Below are 27,243 nucleotides of genomic sequence, written 5' to 3'. Positions count from 1 at the left end.
AAAATAGCCATATGCTCAATTTGTTTGTGTACTGTTTGAAACAAATTATTTGTGATACAAAAATAAATTATAATCACAATATAAATATGAAAAAACACAATTTTATTGATAAAATGATGCGACTACAATTCTATTTATCCTTTGATTCTTCCCCCGCTTTATTCTACGTGATTCAAGGGCCTTAGCGGCGTATTTCTCCAACGTAGGACTTTAAGCAAGACATATTTGACATGTCTTTGATTTCTTAATGAATATTCCAAAAATTTCATGGAATTTCGGAGATCTCATATTTGATCTCTTTGTGCATATTCCGAGAGTTTATGAAATTGCTGAGATCCTCTTTGAAGGACACATAGCCTTATTTATAGACATGAATTAGGGTTTGGGTGGAGTAGCCACCAAGTATCCTAATAGACTCCTAATATTTCAAGAGTTGTCTTGAATATAGGAATTATCTTGATCTGTTAAAATTTCGGTGTCTACAAATGCCCCCTACTTCAAGGTTTGTCGAGGTGTAAGCTTGCTGAAACTTGAAAACGAGACTTGAAGTACCCGATCATCGCAACAGATAATTTTAAAACTTGAAGTTTTTGATTTTGTAGGAGGAAGAGATGAAGGGCAAAACTAGTCCCACTGGGTGTGCAAGAATTTGTAGACAATAAATTTGCGCCAAGAAAATAAAATCATGACCGAAAATATTGCAACAATTGTAAGATTTTATTTCGAATATTTGAGTGTTACAATCTCTATGAATCCTCTGATTCTTATTTCCAATAGTAAATAAATTCAAGAGATTTTGAGCTTGATCTCGAATCTATATTTGTTGCCACGAACGATGATCTTGAATTCAACTAGTACGAACTTTAATTTGAACTCGTACTTCTTGAACCTTCATTTGTTCTTCATTCTTGAGCTTGAACTTGATTTCTTGAACTTGAACTTGATTGCTTGAAGCTTGAAACTTGTGGAGGAATTTGCAGCGTTTGATTCAACAAGCTCTTTCTTGCTTCTTGTTATAACTTCTGGTGTCTTTTCTAAGTTATGAAGACCCTATTTATAGTTGTGGGAGGGAAGAGTTGTGATGCGAACAAACTCTTTCCGACCAATCAGATTGAAGAGTGACAAGGCCCCATTTGATGCAACAACCCGGCCGATCGTTTTGAGAGTTATAGCCCCGTTCCCCAATTTCCTGCTTCTTTTGTATTCTACAGCTATATTATGATATACCGGGTTAGTTGGTTCGGGTCCAGAGTAGTTTCAGAATGAATTGAGACACATAGTCTCTTATTTGAAAGCTTAAGTTGGAAAAGTTGATCGGATGTTGACTTAGGTGTAAACGAACTCGGATTTGAATTTTGATGGTTTGGTTAGCTTCGTTAGGCAATTTTGGACTTAGGAGCGTATCCGGAATATGATTTGGAGGTCCGTGGTAGAATTAGACTTGAATTGGCGAAAGTTAGAATTTTGCTGATTTTGGCCGACAGAAAATTTTGATATTGGGGTCGGATTGGATTTCAAAAGTTGGAGTACGTTCGTGGTATCATTTATGACTTGTGTGCAAAATTTGAGGTCATTCGGAGGTGGTTTGACAGGTTTTGATGTCGTTTGCAGAATTCGAAAGTTTAGAAGTTCTTAGGCTTGAATCCGAGGGTAATTGGTGTTTTGATGTTGATTTGAGTGATTTGAAGGTTCGACTAAGTTCGTATGATGTTATCGGATCTTTTGGTATGTTTGTTGTGGCCCCGAGGGCCTCTGAGTGATTTCGGGTGGTTATTGGCTTGATCTTAGAGTTGAGAGAGCAACTGAAGTGCTGTTGTTAGTGGTGTAATTGCACCTGCGGAGTGGGAACTGCATGTGTGTGTTCGCAGAAGCGAAAGAGGTGCCACAAATGCGGACAAGGAGGAGCTGGGTAGGATCCGCAGGTGCAATATATTCCCGCACCTGCAAGGGTCGAAGATACGGGCAGCTGGGTGCAGGTGCATTGGGAGATCGCATGTGCGATGGATTCTCGTGCCTTCGATGGACGCAGATACAGTCTTGGAGCCGCAGGAGCGAAGGCTGGGATTTTAAGTGAAATCCGCACCTGCAATGGAATTTCTGCAGGTGTGGCATCGCAAAAGCGACCAATGGACCGCAAATGCGGTATTGCTGGGCAGAAAAGCACCAGCTCGAGGTTTTGTCTTTCATTTTCAATTTTGGACTTTAGGAACTCAGGAGAGAGGCGATGTTTTGAAGGTTTTCAAGGAGCAACATTAGGGAAAGTGATTCTAACCCATAATGGTATAAATTTCGCGAATCCATGGCTTTATTCATCATCTAGTTAGGGATTTGAGCTAGAAATTTGGGGTTTAGGGCTTGAGAATTGGAGAGTGGATTTTGGGGATTTGAGTGAACAAATGAGGTCGGATTTTGATAAATTTGGTATGGTTAGACTCGTGAGTGAATGGGCTTTCGAGTTTTGTAACTTTTGTCAAATTTCGAGACGTGGGCCTAGGTTCAGGCCTTTTCGGAGTTTTTGTCATATTTTGGCTATAATTGGTATTTTCTTGTGCAATTGATTCCTTTAGCCAATATTGATCATATTGTATTGATTGTGGCTAGATTCAGGGCGTTTGGAGACTGATTTGAGAGGCAAAGGCATCGCGGTGTAGGATTCTGGCTTGGTTTGAGGTAAGTAACACTTTCAAACTTGGTTCAGAGGGTTCGAAACCCCGAATTATATGTTATGTGATTAGTATTGAGGTGACGCACATACCAAGTGACGGGCGTGCCCCGTGAGAATTGTGACCTGGGTGATTCCATGGCACCGTTTAGTGACTCTTTTCTGTTGATATCCACATTCTCATCGTGTGATAAAGTAGTTGAGTTGTAAATCATGCTAGATATCATGTTTAGGCTTTGTGTCGGTATTGTTTGGACCCTTGGCGGTCATTTCTTACTGTCATCTCACTAGTTTTCATTTAATATTCCATACTCAGCCATGATCATGCATTTTATATCATATCTCAGTCTCAGTTATTTATTGATTCATCATATTATTGTTCCGGATTATTTCATGACATTGTGAGCCCGTGGTGAGATTGGAGAGGCTGATGACTGAGTGAGGCCGAGATCTTGGTTTTGAGTGACAGTTAAGGGATCGGGCTGCACGCTGCAATGGTTATATTGATGATTATGATAGCGCTTGGGCTGCAAGAGCCCCTTCGGAGTCTGTAACACACCTCAGTGAGAACGAATGATATTATTGAGGGATTAATTTCCCTAGATATGGATTTGTCCGAAGTACTTTATACCCAGAGATGGATTTCTCCACAGGGTTAAATTACCCTTTTTCCTCGGTACTGGGTGACTTGTAGTCTGTGTTGTATGTGTTCCGGGATCGATTTCCCTAGGCCGAATGGCCATATATAGTACCGAGTGATTGAGTACTTGAGAGTGGAGGCACATGATGCATTTTATATAGTCTGTGCATTAGCATGTAGAGATAGCTGAGTTGAATATCGTACACTGTTTAGCTCTATATTTACTTTATTGCTTGACCTATATATTCGACTTGAAAGAACGCCTACATTTTTGCATATTTACATGTTTTATACTTGTTGAGGTTGAGTTCGTCACTACCTTTCAGTCTAAAGTTTGGACTTGTTACTTACTGAGTTGGTGTACTCACGTTACTCTCTGCATCTCGTGTGTAGATCCAGGCGACTCTGTTCACGACGGCGATTGCTGATAGAGTATTTTCAGAGTTTCGAGACTATCGAGGTAGCTGCACTGAGTTCGCAGGCCTTGACTCTCCTCTTTTATCATTTGATACTTTCAGTTATTTTTCTTTAGACCTTATAGTAGTTTGTATTCCGAGTAGACGCTCATGTACTTAGTGACACTCTGGTTTTGGGCTAGATTGTATCACTTTGGGATTTTCCTATGTTTCAAACAGTTTTTCTTTAATGATTAATGTTTCCATTAATGTTTTCAAACTTATTGTTGTTGGTGATGAGTTGTTGAGTTGTGGCTGGCCTAGTTCCACGATAGGCGCCATCACGACGGTTGTTTTTGGGTCGTGACATTTGATTGGTCAGAACATGTCACTTGCACATGTGACGTGATTTCATTAGCCTTTTAAATTGACTCGGCATGCCTTGCCATTTTGACACGTCGCATGATCCCATTGGATCTTCTATTTGACTTGGCATGCCACATCATTTGACCCGTGACACCAAACTGGGCCTCTAGAAAGATGACATTTTGGGCTTAATGAAGTGTGCTCATCACTTTAGCCCAATTAAATGGGCTAGCCCAATGGATTAAGATTTATTTATTTAACTCATATGTATTGGACATATATAATTAATTCAATTATATTAGCCCATAATATTTATTTAGACCAAAATATCTTGAATTTAAAATATAGTCCAAATTATTTATCAAATTTAATTCTAACAAAATTTATATGTCTACAAATGCCTCCTACTTCAAGACTTGTTGATCTTCAATGACAAGGCTTGAAGTAAAACATTAATTTGCTAGAAAAAACTATGAAGACTCCAATCACAATTTATTTCTTAAATATATAAAGATTGCTGACTTCCTACGTCCAAGGATATGTTTTTGTTCCACTGGGTGTGTCAATTTGTTTGCAACAAATTATTTGTGATACAAAAATAAATCGTAACCACAATATAAATATGAAAAAAACACAATTTTATTGATAAAATGATGCAAGTACAATTCTGTTTATCCCTTGATTCTTCCCTCCGCTTTTTTTCTACGTGATTCGAGAGCCTTAGCGACATATTTCTCAAACGTAGGACTTTATGAATATTCTAAGAGTTTCATGGAATTTCAGAGATCTCATATTTGATCTCTTTGTGCATATTCCGAGAGTTTATGAAATTGCTGAGATCATCTTTGAAGGACACATGTAGCCTTATTTATAGGTATGAATTAGGGTTTGGGTGGAGTAGCCACCAAGTAACCCTAATAGACTCCTAATATTTCAAGAGTTGTCTTGAATGTACGATATATCTTGATATGTTAAAATTTCGGTGTCTACGTGTACATATTTGAATTGGTATATATTTACCTTTTACCAAGCAGTAACATATTCATGAGATAAAACTTACGTAATGTTTATTTGCTGCCTAAATTAAAGTATGTTTATAACAGAATGTTTAAGGTTTAAACTTTTACACTCGTAGAATATTCCCTTCTTTCGATCCTATTGGTATACCTACATGTGAAGCAGTTGCATATATAGGATTTTTCCCAACCGATATTAATATTTAAATATTGCCTAGTGTGTGTCAGTGATTTTTCTTAGTCTGCCGTAGGTATAGTGGTTGTGGTCTGGAATGGTCAAGTGAGGTCATGTCCTCGAGGGGAGCGGGGGAGAGCGGGGTGGGGCATGAGGTGGGGCAGGGGTTAGGGGGTAGGAAGGGAGGCAAGGGAGGTAAGGGGAACAAGGGTGCCTATAGGTTGAGAATTGGATCATGGAATGTAGCTACATTGACGGGTAAGTCTATAGAGTTAGCAAAGATCTTTCGGAAGAGGAGAGTCAATATAGCGTGTGTCCAAGAGATCTGGTGGGTAGCGTCAAGGGTGAGGGATGTGGATGGGTATAAGCTTTGGTACTCTGGAGTTCGGAAGGGTAAGAATGGAGTGGGTATATTAGTGGATGGGGAACTTAGAGAGTCGATGGTTGAGGTTAGACGGATGAATAACAGATTGATGACTATTAAGTTGGTGCTTGGAGAGTGAACCCTAAACATCGTTAGCGCTTACGCACAGCATGCTGGCCTGGATGAGGAGGTTAAACGACAATTTTGGGAGGGGTTAGATGAGATTGTGCCCCAGATCTCGCCTACTTAGAGGCTATTCATAGGAGGGTATTTCAATGGTCATATTGGGTCGACCACAGCTATGGCGAGGTGCATGGAGGCTTCGATTTTGGGGGAGAAGAACGGAGGAGGTACTTCGCTGTTGGACTTCACTAAGGCTTTTGGGTTAGTGATTGCGAACTCTAGCTTTCCGAAGAAGGAGAAATATTTGGTTACTTTTCAAAACGTCGTGGTGAACACTAAGATTGACTACCTCCTCCTCATGAGGATTGACAGAGGGTTGTGCAAATATTGTAAGGTTATTTCGGGTGAGATACTCGTGACACATCATAAGCTCTTGGTGATGGATGTTGGTATTATATTAAAGAGAAGGAAAAGGTCTGGCCAAGGATGATCGAGAATTAGGTGGGGTGCCTTGACTAAGGATAAAGCCCAGGGTTAGAGGGGTGGTTGTCGGCTATGGGATTCTGGATGAACAGTGGTGATGTAAGCATTATGTGTTCGATGACAACAGACTATATAAGGGAGGCTGCGAGAGAGGTGTTAGGGATCTCGATGGGCGTCTCTAGCAGGCACAAAGGAGGCTGGTATGGAATGAAGTGGTCCAAGGAAAAGTAGAAGCGAATAAGGCGGCATACTTGAAGTTAGTAGGGAACAAAGGTGAGGAAGAGAGGAGAACGTGCATAGAGTAGTATAAGGCAGCTAGGAAGGAAGCTAAGCTGGCGGTCACGGAGGCTAAGACTACGGCCTATGGCCGTATATACAAGGAACTGGGGGAAAAAGGCGGAGAGAAGAAGTTATTCCGGCTGGCCAAGATGAGAGAGAGGAAGGCTCGGGATTTGGACCAAGTGAGATGCATCAAGGATGACACTGGTAGAGTATTGATGGAGGATGCCTAGATTAAAAGAAAACGACAGACTTACTTTCATGAACTTCTGAATGAACAAGGGGATCGAGATATTGTGCTTGGTGAACTGGGACATTCCGAGAGTCACCGTGACTTTGGGAACTGCAAGCACATCGAGGTTAAGAAGGTCGTGAGAGTTATGCGTAAGATGAGTAGGGGCAGTGCGACCGGGCCAGACAAAATTCCAGTTGAATTTTGAAAGTGTGTAGGTAGAGTAGGCTTGGTGTGGCTGACTGGGTTGTTGAATGTTATTTTTAGGATAAAGAGGATGCCGGATGAGTGGAGGTGTAGTACGGTTGTTCCGTTGTATAAGAACAAAGGTGATACCCAGAATTGTAACAATTATAGGGGTATCAAATTACTGAGTCATACCATGAAAGTTTGGGAGAGGGTGGTTGGAGAGAGGGTAAGGAGGATGGTGTCTATATCTAACAACCAGTTCGGATTCATGCCAGGTCATTCTACTATGGAAGTTATACATCTTATTAGGAGGTTGGCGGAACAGTACAGGGAAGGGAAGAAGGATCTGCACATAGTGTTTATTAACTTAGAGAAAGCGTACGACATGGTTACTAGAGAAGTTATTTGGAGATGCTTGGAGGCAAAAGGTGTGTCGGTTGCCTACATTTGGGCAATTAAAGACATGTATGATGGAGTTAAGATGCAGGTTAGGACAGTAAGAGGTGACTCTGAGCAGTTTCCAGTTATTATGGGGTTACACAAAGTTTCTACGCTCAGTCCATTCTTATTTGCCCTGGTGATGGACACATTAACACACCATATTGAAGGGGAGGTGCCATGGTTTATGGTATTCGCCAATGACATAGTTCTGATTGATGAGTCGAAAACCAGTATTAACGAAATGTTAGAGGTCTGGAGACATGCTCTTGAGTATAAGGGTTTCAATCTGAGCAGGATGAAGACGGAATACCTGGAGTGTAAGTTCAACACTGAGCCGAGGGAAGTAGGCGTGGAAGTGAGGCTTGAATCACAGGTCATCCCAAGTAGTGGCAATTTCAAGTACCTTGGGTCGGTTATCCAGAGGGGATGGGAGATCGGCGAGGATGTCACATACTGTATTGGGGTAGGGTGGATGAAGTGGATGTTGGCATCTGGAGTCCTGTGTGACAAGATACTGCCACATATACTCAAAGGTAAGTTTTACAAAGCGGTGATTAGGCCAGCCATGATGTATGCTGAGTGTTGGCCTGTTAAGAACTCACATATCCAGAAGATGAAAGTAGCAGAAATGAGAATGTTGAGGTGGATGTGCGGGCACACTAGGATGGATAAGATTAGGAATGAAGATATTCGGGTAAAGGTGGACGTGGCTCCCATTGATGATACGATGCGGGAAGCGAGGCTCAGATTGTTCTGACACATACAAAGGAGAAGCCCAGATGCTTCGGTAAGGAGGTGTGAGCGGCTGGCTTTGGAGGGCACGAGAAGAAGTAGAGGGCGGCCTAAGAAGTATTAGGGTGAGATGATCAGGCTGGACATGGCAAGGCTTCAGATTTCCGAGGAAATGACCCTTGATAGAAAGTTGTGGAGGTCGAGTATTAAGGTTGTAGATTAGGAGGTAGTTGAGTCTTTCCTTACTTCATATCTTTGTGAGGCTAGTCTGGTGCGGTTTTTGTTGAAGTCAGTTAGTGGCAATGTTGCCTCTTACTATTCTTTCGTTTTCCATGGTGCCGGGTCTATGTACTGTCTATCGCTTTTGATTTGCATTTACTTTTGCATTTTCATGAAGTTATTTTTCTTATGGTTTCTATTGGGGGTACTGATATTGTTTATTTTCGTTTTCTTGAGCCGAGGGTCTTTCGGAAACAGCCTCTCTACTCTTTCGGGATAGGGGTAAGGTCTGGGTACACACTACCCTCCTCAGACCCCATTAGTAGAATTTTACTGGGTCATCGTCGTTATTGTAGTAATATTTAAATAAACGAACAAATGCATAAATCACTAGCATTTGAATAAGATTAAGGGGCCGGGGAATGTCTGAACTTTAATACATCAGAAGGTAATTGCAGCTTTATAAACTAAAAGTCGGAGGTCTACCACTCCACTTCATCCGGATCTAGTGATACCTGGAGGAAGTTTACATTTGGAACTTGTATTAAACTTTTGTGGATTTTCAAAATTTCAATGCTTTATTTTGAATCTTATGTGACGTGAAAACATGGCACTTTTGATATTTTGTAGCATTATTTATAAATCTTATGTGATGTGACAATCTTATGTTCATTTTGGGAATAAATCTGCGTTTGTACAAAAATTGTTATAATGAAATGTATTGCGAAATTAAATTAATCAATATGATTTGGCTGAATTAGCATGGACTATTCCTAGCTAGTCCTTTTCCTTTCACTAGATTAAAAATTGTTTACGACAAACCTATCCCTGTTCCCTCCTAAACATTTGCAACGCCATTAGCAAACCTAGTTTTCAAAAGCAAAACCAGGGGGAAATTCTTCAATTTTAGCAAGGATTCTAGTGTTTGGTATGACAGAAAATATTTTTTTAATTTTCTCATGTTTGATTGGCTTAAATATTTTGAAAAATACTTTTCTGATAAACTCTTTTTCAACTTTTTCCCACCCCCATCGCTCCACTCCCACCCCACCCATCCCATTCCCTACTAACCACCCCCTATCTAACCCCAACCCCCACCCTCTACCCCCTATATAACCCCCACCCCTCCCCTCTTACTTATTTTGTTTTCCATAGTATTTTCCTGAAATATATTTTTTTTTAGAAAAAAATATTTTCTACTCACAAACCAAACACAAAAATATTTTTCAATAAACGTTTTCCACTCACCGACCAAATATCGGAAACTAAGTGATACTGTAAGCATTTAAATTTATCGAATCTAAATCAATAAAATAATTTAGGCTATATTTTAAATTCAAGATATTTTAATTCAAATAAATTTATTGGGCTAATATAATTGGCTTTGTTATATTAGCATAATATATATATGAGTTAAATAAATAAGTCTTAATCTATTGGGTTCGCCCATTTAGTTGGGTTACAAATGATGAGCCAATTTCATTAAGCCCAAGATGTCGTCGTAAAAATTGCATGGAGAGCCCTATTTGGTCGCCCATTTAACCTATACCCACTTTTTAAAAAAGTTTTAACTTATATACACTTTTTAAACAACTTCAGGCCTCTTTCTCCTCCTTCGTTTTCTTCTTCTTCTTCTTCATCATCATCATCATCATCATCATCATCTTCTTCTTCTTCTTCTTCTTCTTCTTCTTCTTCTTCTTCTTCTTCTTCTTCTTCTTCTTCTTCTTCTTCTTCTTCTACTTCTTCTTCTTCTTCTTCTTCTCCTCCTCCTTCTTCGGCTGTCACGACCCAGATTTTCCACCTTCGGGAGTCGTGATGACGCCTACTAATGAGAGCTAGGCAAGACAATCCTTAACTGCTTACTTCATTAATAATTACTTCTTTTAACAATTATCAGCGATAGCATGACAATAACGGAATTAAATAAATAAGCGGAAGACTTAAGTTTAAAGAAACTGAACAATAATACGAGAATCAACATATGCCTCTACCCAAGAACTGGTGTCACATTACTCACGAACTTCTAAGAGTGCTAAATACAACCGTTTGAAAGAAAATGTAAATTGTTTGTCTCGAATATATGAGATAACAGACGGAAATAAAAAATAGAGGAGACGCCAGGCCTGTGAACGCCTGCAAGGCTACCTCAGTGTCTCACTGGACTGAAGGCTAGCTCCCGCGCTACTGCTGCTGTCCAAAGCCTGGATCTGCGCAAAAGAGCACAGAGCGTAGTATCAGCACAACTGGCCCCATGTGCTGGTAAGTGTCTGGCCTAACCCCGGCGAGGTAGTGACGAGGCTAGGACCAGACTCCAGATAAACATGTACAGTTATATAATGTATGGCGGAAAAGTAAACAAGTAATAAGCAGTTAAAGCTGAGGAAGGGGAACATGCTTCGGGGATAGCAGTTAAAAGAAATAACAGGGAATAATAAGGAAGCTAGCACTATAACTTCTATCACAAATGAAGAAAATAAAGGCAACTTTCACTTTCAGTTTCCTCTTGTTGCAGGCGTGCAACCCGATCCCATTTCTCATATCTCGTGGTAGGCATACCACCCGCTCCCATTTCATTCTATCTCGTGGTAGGCATACCACCCGCTCCCATTTCATAATATCCTGTGGTAGGCGTACCACCCGCACCCATTTCATAATATCTTGTGGTAGGCGCACCACCCGCTCCCATTTCATAATATCTTGTGGTAGGCGTACCACCCGCTCCCAATTCATAATATCACAATCACAAGAAATCCCGGCAAAGGAACATAAGTAATATAATAACTTCCCGGCAAGGGAGCAAGGATATCGAAATAGTCATCCCGGCAAGGGAAAATCAGCTATAACCAATCTCACTTTGCTAGTACTCAGTTCAATTAATGAAAATACTTAATCATAGAGGATCATTAATTAAAGTATACAAGGTGTCATTCAAAAACACAACAAATTTCAAGTTAAGACCCACATGCTTGACACCAACGTATAGATACTCGTCACCATGCCTATACGTCATACTCAACAAGAAGCAAGTAGCAAATATGACTCAACTCCTAATCCCTCAAGCTAGGGTTAAACCAAACACTTACCTCGATGCCTTGAACACCACTCAAGTCTCAATTATAGCTTTACCTCTTGATTGCACCACTAATCCGCTCGAATCTAGTCACAAGTTGCTTAATTACATCAATAAATGCTAAATGAGTCAACCCCAATACATGAAAATGAGTTTTCCAAAGTTTTACCCAAAAGTCAAAAATCACCCCCAGGCCCACGTGGTCGAAACCCGAGGTTCGGACCAAAACTCGATTGCCCATTCCCCCACAAATTCAATGGTTTGTTTTGAAATCGGACCTCAAATTGAGGTGTAAATCCCCAATTTTAGAAAAACCTAGGTTCTACACAAATCACCCAATTTCCCCATGAAAATCTTTGATTTGAAGTTGAAATCGTGTTAAAAGATGTTAAGAAGTGAAAAAAATAAGTTAGAAATCACCTACCAATCTTTTTGGAGAAGAAACGTTGTTTGGAAAATCGCCTCTTATGTTTTGAGGTTTTGAAAAGTGTAAAATAACTGAAATTTGTATTTATACCCCTCTGAAGTTCCCACCGCGAACCGCGGCCGCACAGGCTTCCTGAAGGCATGCGGATCTATGCCCCGCGTGGACCGCGCAAAGCCGACCGCAGCCACGCAGCACCCACCGCGGACCGCGCAAAAGGGTTCAGAGACCTGTCAAAATTCCTGAACCTGCAACATCTGATTTTTTAAAGCCTAAGGCATCCCGGAACCTACTAGAAACTCACCCGAGCCCTCGAAACTCTAAACCAAGCATGCACACTACCTCAAAAACACCTTACGAACATATTCGTGTGATCACATCACCAATATAACATCATGAACATCGGATTGAGCCTCAAGATCCATGAAATTTCTTAGATTTCCTTTTAAACATCAATTTTTCCAATTCGGGTTCGGATTACGTCAAACGACGTCCGTTTTTTACCAAACTTTACAGGAGTGATTCAAAACATATATAAGACTCGTACCGGGCACTGAAACCAAAATATGGGCCCGATACCATTGCTTTCTAATCAGATTTCATTTCCATTTTCTTTAAACATTTTCAGAGAACAATTTCACTTAAAAATTCATAACTCGGGCTTGGGACCTCGGAATTCGATTCCGGGCATACGCCCATGTCCCATATTTTCCTACGGACCCTCCGGGACCGTTAAATCATGGGTCCGGGTCCGTTTACCCAAAATATTGACCGGAGTCAAACTTATTCATTTCGAGGTAGAAACTTAGAAATTTTCACAAGATTTCACGTTTAAGCTTTCCGGCTATGCGCCCAGACTGCGCACACAAATCGAGGTGACTCTAAATGAGGTTTTTAGGGCCTCGGAGATAGATTTCAATTAGAAATAGGTGATGACCCCTTTGGGTCATCACATTCTCCACCTCTAAAACTACCGTTCATCCTCGAACGGACAAAAGAAGGCAGTACCTAAGTCGGGGAAAAGATAAGGATAACGGTCCCACATTGGACTCAAACTCCTAGGTCGATGCCTCAGGAGGCTGACCTCTCCACCGAACACGAACCGAAGGAAAACTCTTCGACCTTAGCTGGCGAACCTATTGGTCTAGAATAGCCACCGGCTCCTCCTCATATGACAAATCCTTGTCCAACTGGACAGTGCTGAAATCTAACACGTGGGATGGATCGCCGTGATATTTCCGAAGCATGGACACATGAAACACAGGATGCACGGCTGATAAGCTAGGCAGCAATGCAAGTCTATAAGCCACCTCTCTCACTCGATCAAGGATCTCAAATGGACCAATGAACCTAGGGCTAAGCTTGCCGTTCTTCCTGAATCTCATCACGCCCTTCATAGGCGACACTCAGAGCAATACCCGCTCACCAACCATAAAAGCCACATCTCGAACCTTACGATCTGCATAGCTCTTTTTCCTGGACTGAGCTGTACGAAGTCTATCTTGAATAATCCTAACCTTGTCCAAGGCCTCCTTAACCAAATCTGTACCCAACAACCGAGACTCTCCCGGCCCAAACCATCCAACCGGAGATCGATACCGCCTGCTATATAAAGCCTCGTAAGGAGCCATTTGGATACTCGACTGATAGCTGTTGTTACAGGCAAACTCTGCTAAAGGCAAGAACTGATCCCACGAACCTCTAAAGTCAATAACACAAGCTCGGAGCATATCCTCCAATATCTGAATAGTCCGCTCGGACCGTCCATCCGTCTGAGGATGAAATGCTGTACTCAACTCAACCTGGGTGCCTAACCCTCGCTGAACTGCTCTCCAGAAACGCGAGGTGAACTATGTACCTCGGTCCGAAATGATAGATACCGGCACACCATGAAGACGAACAATCTCCCGGATATAGATCTCAGCTAACCTCTCGGACAAATAGGAGACTGCCACAGGAATGAAACGCGCTGACTTGGTCAGCCTATCAACAATGACCCAAACTGCATCGAACTTCTTCCGGGTTAACGGAAGTTCAGTAACGAAGTCCATAGTGATTCTCTCCCACTTCCACTTGGGAAGCTCAATCCTCTAAAATAAACCACCAGGCCTCTGATGCTCATACTTAACCTGCTGACAATTCAAACACCGAGCCACATAGGCAACGATATCCTTCTTCATTCTACGCCACCAATAATGCTGCCACAAATCCTGATACATCTTCGTGGCGCCGGGATGGATAGAGTACCGGGAACTATGGGCCTCCTCTAAAATCAACTCTCGAAGCCCATCCACATTAGGCACACAAACTCGACCCTGCAATCTCAGAACTCCATCATCACCTAAGGTAACCTGCTTGGCACCCCCATACTGCACCGTGTCTCTACGACACACAAATGGGCATCATCAAACTGCCGATCATGGATACGCTCCAATAACGAAAAACGAGCGACCGTGCAAGCTAATACTCGACTAGGCTCAGAAATATCCAACCTCACAAATCGATTGGCCAAAGCCTGAACATCCAAAGCAAGTGGCCTCTCACCGACTGGAATATAAGCAAGACTGCCCATACTGGCTGACTTTCTACTCAAAGCATCGGCCACCACGTTGGCCTTTCCCGGGTGATATAGGATAGTGATGTCATAATCTTTCAACAACTCCAACCACCTCCTCTGCCACAAATTCAACTCCTTTTTCTTGAACAAATACTGAAGACTCTTATGATCCGTGAACACCTCACATGCCACGCCATACAGGTAATGCCTCAAAATCTTCAATGCGTGAACAATGGCTGCCAACTTCAAATCATGCACTGGATAGTTCTTCTCATGAACCTTCAACTACCTCGAAGCATAGGCAATGACCTTGCCATCCTGCATCAACACTACACCAAGTCTAATGCGAGATGCATCATAATAAACGGTGTAAGGCCCTGAACCTGTGGGCAAAACTAACACCGGCGCCGTAGTCTGGGCTGTCTTGAGCCTTTGAAAGCTTGTCTCACACTCGTCCGACCATCTGAACTAGGCACCCTTCTGGGTCAACCTGGTCATCAGGGCTGCAACAGATGAGAACCCCTCTACGAATCGACGATAGTAGCCTGCCAATCCCAAGAAACTCCGAATCTCTGTAGCTGATGCTGGTCTAGGCCAGTTCTTGACTGCCTCAATCTTCTTTGGACCATCCTGAATACCCTCTGCTGATACAACGTGACCCAAGAATGCTAGTGAACTCAACCAGAACTCACACTTCGAGAACTTAGCATATAACTGACTATCCTTCAGAGTCTGAAGAACCACTCTAAGGTGTTGCTCGTGCTCCTCCTGGCTGCGGGAATATATCAGGATATCATCAATAAAGACAATCACGAACAAGTCCAAATAAGGCCTGAACACTCACTTCATCAACTCCATAAATGCTGCTGGGGCATTGGTCAACCTGAATGACATAACCAAGAATTTATAATGCCCGTACCGAGTGCAAAAAGCTATTTTTGGGACGTCGGATGCCCTAATCCTCAACTGATGGTAGCCAGATCTCAAGTCAATCTTTGAAAATACCTTGGCACCCTGAAGTTGATCGAACAAATCATCAATCCTCCACAGTGGATACTTATTCTTGACCGTAACCTTGTTCAATTGCCGGTAATCAATGCACATTCTCATCGAACCATCCTTTTTCTTCACAAACAACACTGGCGCACCCCAAGGTAAAATGTTGGGTCTAATGAAACCCTTCTCAAGCAAATCCTGCAACTGTTCTTTAACTCTTTCAACTCCTACGGGGCTATATGATATGGCGGAATAGAAATGGGCTGAGTGCCCAGAGCCAGATCAATGCAGAAATCAATGTCCCGGTCGGGTGGCATCTCTGGCAGGTCCGAGGGGAAAACCTCAGGGAACACACGAACCGCGGGCACAGAATCAATATAGGGAACCTCATCACTGAAGTCACGAACATAAGCCAAATATGCCAAACACCCCTTCTCGACCATACACCGAGCCTTCACATATGAAATAACACTTAGAGTAGAATGACCAGGAGTCCCTATCCACTCTAAATGGGGCAAACCCGGTAAGGCTAAGGTCATGGTCTTGGCATGGAAATCCAAGATAGCATGGTACGGGGATAACCAATCCATTCCCAATATAACATCGAAGTCGACCATGTCTAAAAGCAACAAATCAACACGGGTCTCAAGACCCCCAAACACTACAATACAAGAACGATGAACTCGATCGACCATAATAGAATCACCCACCGGTGTAGATACATAAACAGGAATACTCAATGAATCACTAGGCATGACCAGGTACGGGGCAAAATAAGATGACACATACGAATACGTAGACCCTGGATTAAATAGCACTGAAGTATCTCTATCACAAACCAGTATAGTACCTATAATGACTGTATCTGAAGACTCAGTCTTGGGCCTGGCTGGAAGTGTATAACATCGGGGCTGGGCCCCACCACCCTGAACTGCCTCTCTGGGACGGCCTACTTCTGGTTGGCCTCCACCTCTGGCAGCTTGAGCTTTACCTCTAGGACCTCTACCTCTACCTCTAACACCTCTGCCCCCGCCTTTAGCTATCTAGGCAGGCTGTGGGACATCTGGTGCCTATACCATAGCACGAGAACCCTGATGCGGAGAACTGCTCAAAGCGTGAGGGCAATACCTAGCAATGTACCTCGTGTTGCCACAAGTAAAACAAGCCCTCGGCTGATGGGGCTGATGACCCTGGAAACTCTGAAGCGGCGGTGCACTGATAGGTGCTGATGGTGCACTGTAAGACTGCTAATCAGAATAGTGCGTCTGGGAACCACGACCACCTCGAGTACCATGGGAGACCTGAAGAGCTGACTGAAAGGGCCTAGGAGGATGGCCTCTACCATATGAATCTCTACCTCCAGATGAGGTACCACTGAATCTGCCCGAATGGCGGTGCCTCTTATCTGACCCATGACCACCTCCCTGTGAAAGAACCATCTCAACTCTGCGGGCTACATTGGTCGCCTCCTGAAATGTAATCTCACTCCCGGCCTCCTTGGCCATCTGAAGACGAATCGGCTGAATCAGACCATCAATAAACCTCCTCACCCTCTCTCTCTCTCGGTGGGAAGTATGACAAGAGCATGGCGATCTAGATCGATGAACCTGGTCTCATACTGGGTAACAGTCATGGAACCCTGTTGGAGGCGCTCAAACTACCTACGATAGGCCTCTCTCTGATTAACGGGGAGAAACTTCTCTAGAAACAACACTGTAAACTGCTCCCAAATCAAAGATGGCGATCCGGCTGGTCTCACTAAGCAATAGTCCCTCCACCAAGTCTTGGCGGATCCAGATAGGTGAAATGCAGCAAAATCGACCCCATTGGTCTCAACAATGCCCATGTTCCTGAGAACCTCGTGGCAGCTGTATAGGAAATCCTGGGGATCCTCAGAAGGATCTCCGCTGAAAGTAGTAGTGAAGAGCTTGGTGAATCTGTCCAGTCTTCACAAAGCATCGGCGGACATAGCCACTCCATTGCCGATCTGAGCCACTACACCTGGCTGAACTGCCACCACTGGCTGAACTGCTGGAACCTGAATCTGGGGAGGTACTTTCTCCGGAGTGCGAGTAGTGGGAGTTTGAGCCCCTCCTCTAGCCTGAGAAGTGGCTGGTGCTACTGGAAGCAAACCTGCTCGGGTGACACTCTCCATAAGCTGGGGTAGCGATCCAGAGCGTCCTGAAGAACTGGGGTAGCGATAAACCCCTCTAGGACCTGAGCTGGGCCCACCGGAACTGTTGGGGCCGGAACCTCCTCCTCAAAATCAACCTGAGGCTCCGCCACTGGTGCTGCTGCTCGGGGCTGAGATCTGCCCCTACCTCGGCCTCTAGTACAGCCTCGCCCTCTGCCCCTAGTGGGAGCTGCTACAGGGGGATCAAAGCTGCTGAGCAGTAGATGAGGAAGCGCGTGTTCTCGCCATCTGCGAAGAACAGAGTAGAAGTTCAATAGCATTTGAGGAACAAATCCGCACGACAAGAAAGGACAAAAGTGAAGTTTTCCTAACTCGGTAGCCTCTGAGGATAAATACAGACGTCTCCGCACCGATCCCTCAAACTCTACTGAGCTTGTTCATGAGTTGTGAGATCTATGTAACCTAGAGCTCTGATACCAACTTGTCACGACCCAGATTTCCCACCCTCGGGAGTCATGATGGCGCCTACTAATGAGAGCTAGACAAGCCAATTCTTAACTGCTTACTTCATTAACAATTACTTCTTTTAACAATTATCAGCGATAGCATGAATGCAACAGATTAAATAAATAAGCGGAAGACTTAAGTTTAAAGAACTGAACAATAATGCGAGAATCAACATATGTCTCTACCCAAGAACTGGTGTCACATTACTCACGAACTTCTAAGAGTGCTAAATACAACCGTTCGAAAGAAAATGTGAACTGTTTGTCTCGAATATATGAGATAACAGACGGAAATAAAAAATAGAGGAGACGTCGGGCCTGCGAATGCCTGCAAGGCTACCTCAGCATCTCACTGGACTGAAAGCTGGCTCCCGCACTGCTGCTGCTGTCTAAAACCTGGATTTGTGCAAAAGAGCATAGAGCGTAGTATCAGCACAACCGACCCCATGTGCTGGTAAGTGTCTGGCCTAACCCCGACGAGGTAGTGACGAGGCTAGGACCAGACTCCAAATAAACCTATACAGTTATATAATGTATGGCGGAAACGTAAACAAGTAATAAGCAGTTAAAGCTGGGGAAGGGGAACATGCTTCGGGGATAGCAGTTAAAAGAAATAACAGGGAATAATAAGGAAGCTAGCACTATAACTTCTATCACAAATGAAGAAAATAAAGGCAACTTTCACTTTCAGTTTCCTCTTGTTGCAGGCGTGCAACCCGATCCCATTTCTCATATCTCGTGGTAGGCATACCACCCGCTCCCATTTCATTCTATCTCGTGGTAGGCGTACCACCCGCTCCCATTTCATAATATCTTGTGGTAGGCGTACCACCCGCACCTATTTCATAATATCTTGTGGTAGGCGTACCACCCGCTCCCATTTCATAATATCTTGTAGTAGGCGTACCACCCGCTCCCATTTCATAATATCTTGTGGTAGACGTACCACCTGCTCCCATTTCATAATATCTTGTGGTAGGAGTACCACCCGCTCCCATTTCATAATATCTTGTGGTAGGCGTACCACCCGCTCCCATTTCATAATATCACACAATCACAAGAAATCTCGGCAAGGGAACATAAGTAATATAATAACTCCCCGGCAAGGGAACAAGGATATCGAAATAGTCATCCCGGCAAGGGAGAATCAACTATAACCAATCTCACTTTGCTAGTAATCAGTTTAATAAATGGAAATACTTAATCATAGAGGATCATTAATTAAAGTATACAAGGTGTCATTCAAAAACACAACAACTTTCAAGTTAAGACCCACGGTCATGCTTGACACCAATGTATAGATACTCGTCACCATGCCTATACGTCGTACACAACAAGAAGCAAGTAGCAAATATGACTCAACTCCTAATCCCTCATGCTAGAGTTAAACCAAACACTTACCTCGATGCCTTGAACACAACTCAAGTCTCAATTATAGCTTTACCTCTTGATTCCACCACCAATCCGCTCGAATCTAGTCACAAGTTGCTTAATTACATCAATAAATGCTAAATGAGTCAACCCTAATGCATGAAAATGAGTTTTCCAAAGTTTTACCCAAAAGTCAAAAATCACCCCCGGGCCCACGTGGTCGAAACCCGAGGTTCAGACCAAAACCCGATTATCCATTCCCCCACAAATTCAAATATATGGTTTGTTTTGAAATCGGACCTCAAATTGAGGTCCAAATCCCCAATTTTAGAAAAACTTAGGTTCTACCCAAATCACCCAATTTCTCCATGAAAATCTTTGATTTGAAGTTGAAATCATGTTAAAAGATGTTAAGAAGTGAAGAAAATAAGTTAGAAATCACCTACCAATCATTTCGGAGAAGAAAAGTTGTTTGGAAAATCACCTCTTATGTTTTGGGGTTTTAAAAAGTGTAAAATAACTAAAATTCACGTGTATTTATACCCCTATGAAGTTCCCACCGCGGACCGCGGCCGCACAGGCTTCCTGAAGGCCTGCAGATCTATGCCCCGTGCGGACCGCGCAAAGCCGACCGCGACCGCGCAGCACCCACCGCGGACTGCGCAAAGGCGACCGCGGCCGCATGCATTTCCTCGCGGGCCGTGCAAAAGGGTTCAGAGACCTGTCAAAATTCCTGAACCTGCAACATCTGATCTTTTAAAGCCTAAGGCATCCCGGAACCTACTAGAAACTCACCCAAGCCCTCGAAACTCTAAACCAAGCATGCACACTACCTCAAAAACACCCTAAGAACATATTCGTGTGATCACATCACCAATTTAACATCATGAACATCGGATTGAGCCTCAAGATCCATGAAATTTCTCAGATTTCCTTTTAAACATCAATTTTCCCAATTCGGGTCCGGATCATGTCAAACGAAGTCCGTTTTTGACCAAACTTTACAGGAGTGATTCAAAACATATATAAGACTCGTACCAGACACCAGAACCAAAATACGGGCCCGATACCATTGCTTTCTAATCAGATTTCATTTCCATTTTCTTTAAACATTTTCAGAGAATAATTTCACTTAAAAATTCATAACTCGGGCTTGGGACCTCGGAATTTGATTCCGGGCATACGCCCATGTCCCATATTTTCCTACGGACCCTCCGGGACCGTTAAATCATGGGTCCGGGTCCGTTTACCCAAAATGTTGACCGAAGTCAAACTTATTCATTTCGAGGTAAAAACTTAAAAATTTTCACAAGATTTCACGTTTAAGCTTTCCGGCTATGTGCCCGGACTGTGCACACAAATCGAGGCAACTCTAAATGAGGTTTTCAGGGCCTCAGAGATAGATTTCAATTAGAAACAGGTGATGACCCCTTTGGGTCGTCACATTGGGTGACAATTATTTTATATGGTGGTTGTGAACATATTTTAATGTAGCTTGTGATGTTTTACAATGGTGAGCTGTTACGATGCTTTATTTTTTACTATTGCTTAATGTTTCTTTTTCTTCTTCTTCTTCTTTTTCTTCTTTTTCTTAATTGCAAAATGGGTTCATTAGATTTATTGTTCTTTTGACAAATTGATGATTGGGGTTTGTTGCTGATGATATTGGGAGGTTATGTTTCAAATTTGAGCTCATTTGGAGTAGATTTAGGCATTAAATTGTTATAATTGGAGTAGATTTAGGCATTAAGTGCATAAAAACGTTAGTTGCATTTCAGACCTTTTGTCCTTAAGTACATTTAAAGTGTAATTTTTCATTTCAGACTTATTAGCCTTAAGTGTAGCAAAATTTTTGTTGCACTTCAGACCTTTTGGCATTAAGTGCATCTGAAGCGCAATGTTTCACTTCAGACTATTGGCCTTAAGTGTAGCAAAACATTTGTTGCACTTCAGACTTTTTGGCCTTAAGTGCATCTGAAGTAAATATTTCACTTCAGACTTATTGGCCTTAAGTGCATGAAACCATTAGTTACACTTCAGACCCTATTTGGCCTTAAGTGCATTTGAAGTGCAAATTTTCACTTCATACTTATTGGCCTTAAGTGAATGAAAACGTTTATTGCACTTCAAACTTTTTGGTCTTAAGTGCATTTGAAGTGCAATTTTTCACTTCAGACTTATTAGCCTTAGCTTATGTGCATGAAACCATTTGTTGCACTTCAGACCTATCTGGCCTTAAGTGCATTTGAAGTATAATTTTTTTTATTTTGGACAATTTTTTTTAACTTCAGACCCGATAAGTTTGAATTTGATCGTAAAGTGGGTGCGTTTGCAAATATTTTTGCAAAGTGGGTATATGTTCAATTGTGACCCCGAAATCGGGTATAGATGCAAAAGCCCCGATGTAGTCACCCTAGAGGCCCCGTTTTGGTGCCACGTGTCAAATGACGTACACGTCAAGTCAAATGAAAGAGCCAATAGGATCATGACATGTGTCAACATGACAAGGCATGTAAAGTCAAATTAAAAGGCGAATGAAACTGCGCCACATGTGCAAGTGATATGTTCTAGTCAATCAAATGCGGTCTTGTCATACTTCAGTGTGATTGGTCAGAAAAGGTTTGTTCTTATCACAACTCTTCCCTCCCACAACTGTAAATATGGGTCTTCATAACTCAGAAAAAGAGACCAGAAGTTATAACAAGAAGCAAGAAAGAACTCGTGGATCAAACACTGCAAATTTCCCCACAAGTTTCAAGCTTCAATCAATCAATTTTAAATTCAAATGCCCTTGAATTTATTTACTATTGGAAAGAAGAATCAGAGGATTCATAGAGATTGTACACTCATATTAATTGAAATCAAATACTACTATTGTTGCAATATTTTTCGATCTTGATTTTATTTCTTTGACACAAATTTATTATCTACAGATACCACTCATTTTCCAAGAATATATTTCCCCTACTAAACACATCCCTAGTCTTGCTAAATTTAGTGAGTAATAATCTCTTATCCTCGCTAAAAATTAGCAAGGATGAAATTAGTGTTAGGTGTTTGCCATAATTTTCTTACTATATTTGGTTTTCCTATTTGTTGAAGGAAAGGGCAATATAATTACCTTAATTGGGTTTTCCTTTTTGCAGAAGAAAATTATATTTCTCCTATACTTGGCTAGTCCTTTTTCTTGTAGGAAAATGTTTGGGGTTCTATAAATTGAAGATCCGTCCTTCTCATTCAGTAGCATCCACAATGTAGCCATATGGGGTTTGAGAGTCGTGTTTAGGGGGAGAACTTTACGGGACAAGTGTTAGTGTGCCACTTGTGTTTGCCTCTTCGTGAGGTTGTTCTCTCGTTATTTTGTACTCTCTTTTTATATAGTGGATTACTCATCTCCGCGGTGGACGTAGGTTAGTTGACCCAACCACGTTAAATGTTTGTGTCTCTTTTGGTATATTTCTCCTTTATTGTATGATTTATCGTCGCTCAAGGTTTGCTTTGCTAGCTTCCGTATGACACCTGATTTTTACGGTCCTAACAAGTGGTATCAGAGCGAGGTTCAAGACAGGTTCATCTTGGCGGGTTTAGTTCTAGCCGCAACATATTTGACGATAATCGTGATTTTTGTCTGAGAAATTTGACCAGTGTGCTACGCACGTTGAGAAAAACTTTGTGGTGAAGATTTGGAGATGCAACCTGTTGAAGGCTATGTGAAGAAGGTTGATCAAGTTTATTTTGTCAGAAAATTCCGATCAAGAGGGAGAATTGTTAGGTGTTTGCCATAGTTTTCTTACCATATTTGGTTTTCCTATTTGTTGAAGGAAAGTGCAATATAATTACCTTAATTGAGTTTTCCTTTTTGTAGAAGGAAATTATAATTTTCCTATATTTGGCTAGTCCTTTTTCTTGTAGGAAAAGGTTTGGAGTTCTATAAATTGAAGATCCGTCCTTCTCATTCAGTAGCATCCACAATGTAGCCATATGGGGTTTGAGAGTCGTGTTTAGGGGGGAGAACTTTACGGGACAAGTGTTAGTGTGCCACTTGTGTTTGCCTCTTCGTGAGGTCGTTCTCTCGATATTTTGTACTCTCTTTTTATATAGTGGATTGCTCATCTCCACGGTGAACGTAGGTCAGTTGACTGAACCACGTTAAATGCTTGTGTCTCTTTTGGTATATTTCTCCTTTATTGTATGATTTATCGTCACTCAAGATTTGTTTTACTAGCTTCCGTATAATACCTAATTTTTAAGGTCCTAACAATTAATCGCCAATTTTGAACTAGCAGTTAGAAGGATCGGTCCCTCACTAATTCGCAATATTCTAGTAGTGACGTAGTTCTTCAACAATCTAACACCAAAACATAGGAAGCTGTTCGAACTCAATATTAGAGGTCGATACTCGTGCTGCCCAATCTCAATTTTCACATGTTAAAATATTAGTCTAGTTAGTGATTGGAAGAGAAGAGCGGCAAGTAAGAATTTTAAAATAACTTTTAAAGTACCTATTAGGAGGAGGAATTGTGTCTGTTGAGAAATATAATTATCTTAACAGATTCTAAAGGTATATATTATAAATACCTGCCATTTGCCTCCAAAATGTACACACACCGAATTTTATTTTGCCAACAGTTTAATTACTTGTCTTCTTGGTCTCAAAATATTCACACCATATTCTTGGAAAAATTCAACTTGATTATTGTACTTGTATTTTGTTTGACTTAACAAAATATATCCATCAAAAAACATAGTGGGGGAAGAGTAGTAGGAAACGGCCAAAATATGGTTTTCATAAAAATCAAACGCCTGTTTCTAGCTAATTCCAGAATGATGTAGTTGACTATTGACACTTAGCAAGAGATTTGCATAGCTATTTGTCATTATCCAAGACCAACAAACCTAGCTGTCGACGTGAAAAAATAAAAGTAAATTAAGACTTTCAAAAATAAAAATAAAATAAAAAGCTATAAATAATGTACTGCACAAGATACATTCGTTTTCTTTATGAAAGAGAAATAACAATGGGTCATAAATTATACACATTCAAAACAGGTATGCTCATTTCAATCAAAGAATTCAAACAAACCAACAAATCTTTCCTTTTATCTCCTATCGAAATGATAGTTTTAAAGGAATATTCAGTAAGTATAATAAAAAAGAGTGAAATTAAAAATAAAAAAATAAAAACAGACATGAAATATAAACCACACGTTATCATCATACTTGTCGTTCCAACAAGACAATTCTTAACATGGTAGAAAGTCCCATACTTTCACCATTAAAATTCTTGGCTTAATCAAATTATGGGTTCAACTCCACTTGAGACCCAAAGAAAGAAAAGAAAAAACAAACTTAAACAAAAAATAAATTTTTTTTTGTACAAAGAGATCTCGCTCTAGAGAAAAATAAAACAATCCAAGGCAATAAGAGGATTGTTAATATCCTCCATGAGCAAGGAGTCCAAATCGTGACTTGACTTTACTTCTCCAATTTCCATTTCATCAATCTTCGGAGAAACCTGAAGTGCATTTCTCATTTTTCCTTCACGTTTTGGAGTAATTGCTGGCTGATTATTATTGATATGGTTATCTCTTCTCAAAGACGACGATCTTGATAAAATATTCCCGTTGGAAACAACCGATCTTCTAAACGAGCTGTCACCGTTCAAATTCGAAGGAAATCTTCGACTTGGAGATGGTGATTTAAGAGTTGTTCTAGTACTAGGAAAATGATGATATGTAGAAGTAACATTTGAAGTATTACCAATATTTCCTCCCTTGAGTAGTTGATCAGGTTCTTTTCTAAAACTCTTTTGTCGAACTATTGTTGGCGAATTGGCACGTGGCCTTTTCTTAGGGGTCGTAGAATTATTGCACTCTCTTCGAGGACTTGGTGGTTTCGACAAAGAGGATGATGATGATCGCGAAAATTTCTTGCTACTTGAAGACATGGTTGATGACATATTTTGACTAACACAAGTACTTCCTTTATTTATCTTCTTGATGTCAAGTATACGATCGTGTTCTTGGGCACAAGATAATAAGAAGTCGTTCGAAAAAGAACGATCCTTGAAACAAGAGGAGGAAGATGACGACGACAAAGATGAAGATAATGTAGTGTTAGTCACAATAGAGGAAAACGAAGAAAGAGATACTGAAGAAGATGATGAAGAAGGAGAAGAAGAGACGCGCTTTTGAATAGTTGAAGAAGAAGAAGGAAGAGAAATTTTTGGAGATATGGGAGCTTGTGAAATCACAAGCTTATCTTTAACACATTCATGGTTATTATCTTCTTCTTGGAAATCTTTTTGGGGGTTGCATTTACTAATGCAAGAACCCATAGTGGGAAATGTGGGAGGATTTGGGAAATAGAAGAAGAATAGAATTGATGGGAAAATGTTTGAATGGTAAACGTTGATAAGTCTTTTATAAGAATTAATATATTATATGAACTTGGAAAGCATAGTTCACTATCGGGGAGGAGGAAAAAGTGCAAAGATGGAAGCTTTTGCTTTTCACCAAATATATTTGAATTATGTAGCCGGGTATAATGGATATCCGTTATATAACCGTTATATGAAGCAAAATGATGGGGTTTTTTTTTTTTTTTCACTTTTTCTTTCGGCCTTTTGAAATGTACCTTAACCAAGTATTGTACTTTTTACTTGGTTGGCTTCTACTTTTACTTTACGCAGGAGTCCGGTCTAGGGAAAATGTTGTTAATTTCTTATTGAATTTTGAATATTTTACTTATTATTTTTTCATTCACAAAGCTGCTACTCCTTACGTATTATATTTAATGACTGCGTTTGGTTTTCCAAAATCGAGCTAACTCAATTTCTTGAGAGCCTACATCAAATTACTAGCTAACTTATTTGAATTACCTCAATTAATAACACGCTTTAAGCTCTTTTTAGTTTGAATTAGAGAATAATACATAATATTGAAAAAATGTCACCAAAGAGGCAAAGATTTACTAATATTTAATCCTTACAATTAAAAAATTCTAACGTATATATTGAAATATTAATTTGATAATGTTTAAGATTTTGAAAACTTTTAATTTGTCGTTTGGTTGACGAGGAAGTGATTCAGAAGCTGAATTAGATATTCTAAGGAAAAACAGCAAGGTACATTAATAAAAACAGACTGTATATAACAAATGAATTCATCTACCGAAAGAAAAAAAAAATGAATTCTGATGACGGATGAGTATACAGTAATGCCTATGGGTGCTAAAAGAAAACGTCAGTAATTGTGATTGTAGCGAAATCTTCCCATATTTTATGTCTGGATTAAGACCAAGACTCAACAGATGGCGCGAAAGTGATTTATCAGATAATGATATACTCTGAAGGATATATTTGTGTGTGGTAGTGCATCAGTATGTGAAACCTCACAGAACAATTCCATTTTTATTTATGGAAATGGGGTTGCAGGTTGGATGATGATAGTTCATGTGTCTGACCCTACAGTGCAACAAATTAAGAATTAGACCGCAACTGGCATAGAATTGGTCATTATGGTTTTGGACAGAAAAGAGCCTAAAGGAAAAACACCTAGGAGTCAGAAACATTTGTGTGATGACCCTAAAGGTCTTCTCTTATTTTAGAAGTCAAAACTGTATTCCGAGGCCTTAAAGACCTCTTTTTATCTCACCTCGATTTAGGTGCGCAGTCTGGCGCAATTCCGGAAAGCTTTTATGTGAATTTTTAGAAAAATAATGAATTTAGTCTTTAAAATTGGTTAAAGTTGACTTTGGTTAACATTCTTGGTAAACGGACCCGGACCCGTGATCGGACGGTCCCTTAGAGTCCGTAGTAAAATATGGGACTTGGGTGTATGCCCGGAATCGAATTCCGAGGTCCCA

General features: G+C 41.0%; 2 protein-coding genes across 2 annotated transcripts; one reads left to right on the top strand and one right to left on the bottom strand.

The window, feature by feature from the left end:
* Positions 1 to 5,919: 5,919 nt before the first annotated feature.
* On the top strand, positions 5,920 to 7,686 carry LOC142170288 (uncharacterized). Its single transcript, XM_075232167.1, has 4 exons — positions 5,920 to 6,215; positions 7,003 to 7,064; positions 7,200 to 7,615; positions 7,660 to 7,686. The coding sequence occupies exons 1-4, from the start codon at positions 5,920 to 5,922 to the stop codon at positions 7,684 to 7,686; spliced, it is 801 nt and encodes a 266-aa protein (XP_075088268.1).
* A 17,083-nt stretch (positions 7,687 to 24,769) lies between these two features.
* LOC107793630 (uncharacterized) lies at positions 24,770 to 25,714 on the bottom strand. Its single transcript, XM_016616019.1, has one exon. The coding sequence runs from the start codon at positions 25,712 to 25,714 to the stop codon at positions 24,770 to 24,772; it is 945 nt and encodes a 314-aa protein (XP_016471505.1).
* Between the last annotated feature and the right edge of the window lie 1,529 nt (positions 25,715 to 27,243).

Source organism: Nicotiana tabacum, chromosome 16 (genome assembly GCF_000715075.1).
Source record: "Nicotiana tabacum cultivar K326 chromosome 16, ASM71507v2, whole genome shotgun sequence".
NCBI lineage: Eukaryota > Viridiplantae > Streptophyta > Magnoliopsida > Solanales > Solanaceae > Nicotiana > Nicotiana tabacum.
The sequence above is the reverse complement of the archived record's forward strand: the minus strand, read 5'-3'. Positions and strand labels throughout refer to the sequence as shown.

Excerpts from the sequence above, each read along its gene's own strand:
- LOC142170288 (XM_075232167.1), top strand. The coding sequence starts at position 5,920 with ATGGCGAGGTGCATGGAGGCTTCGATTTTGGGGGAGAAGAACGGAGGA. Across the intron at positions 6,216-7,002 it reads ATATTAAAGAGAAGGAAAAG|GATAAAGAGGATGCCGGATG; the intron begins GTCTGGCCAAGG and ends TGTTATTTTTAG. Across the intron at positions 7,616-7,659 it reads GTATTAACGAAATGTTAGAG|GATGAAGACGGAATACCTGG; the intron begins GTCTGGAGACAT and ends CAATCTGAGCAG.
- LOC107793630 (XM_016616019.1), bottom strand. The coding sequence starts at position 25,714 with ATGGGTTCTTGCATTAGTAAATGCAACCCCCAAAAAGATTTCCAAGAA.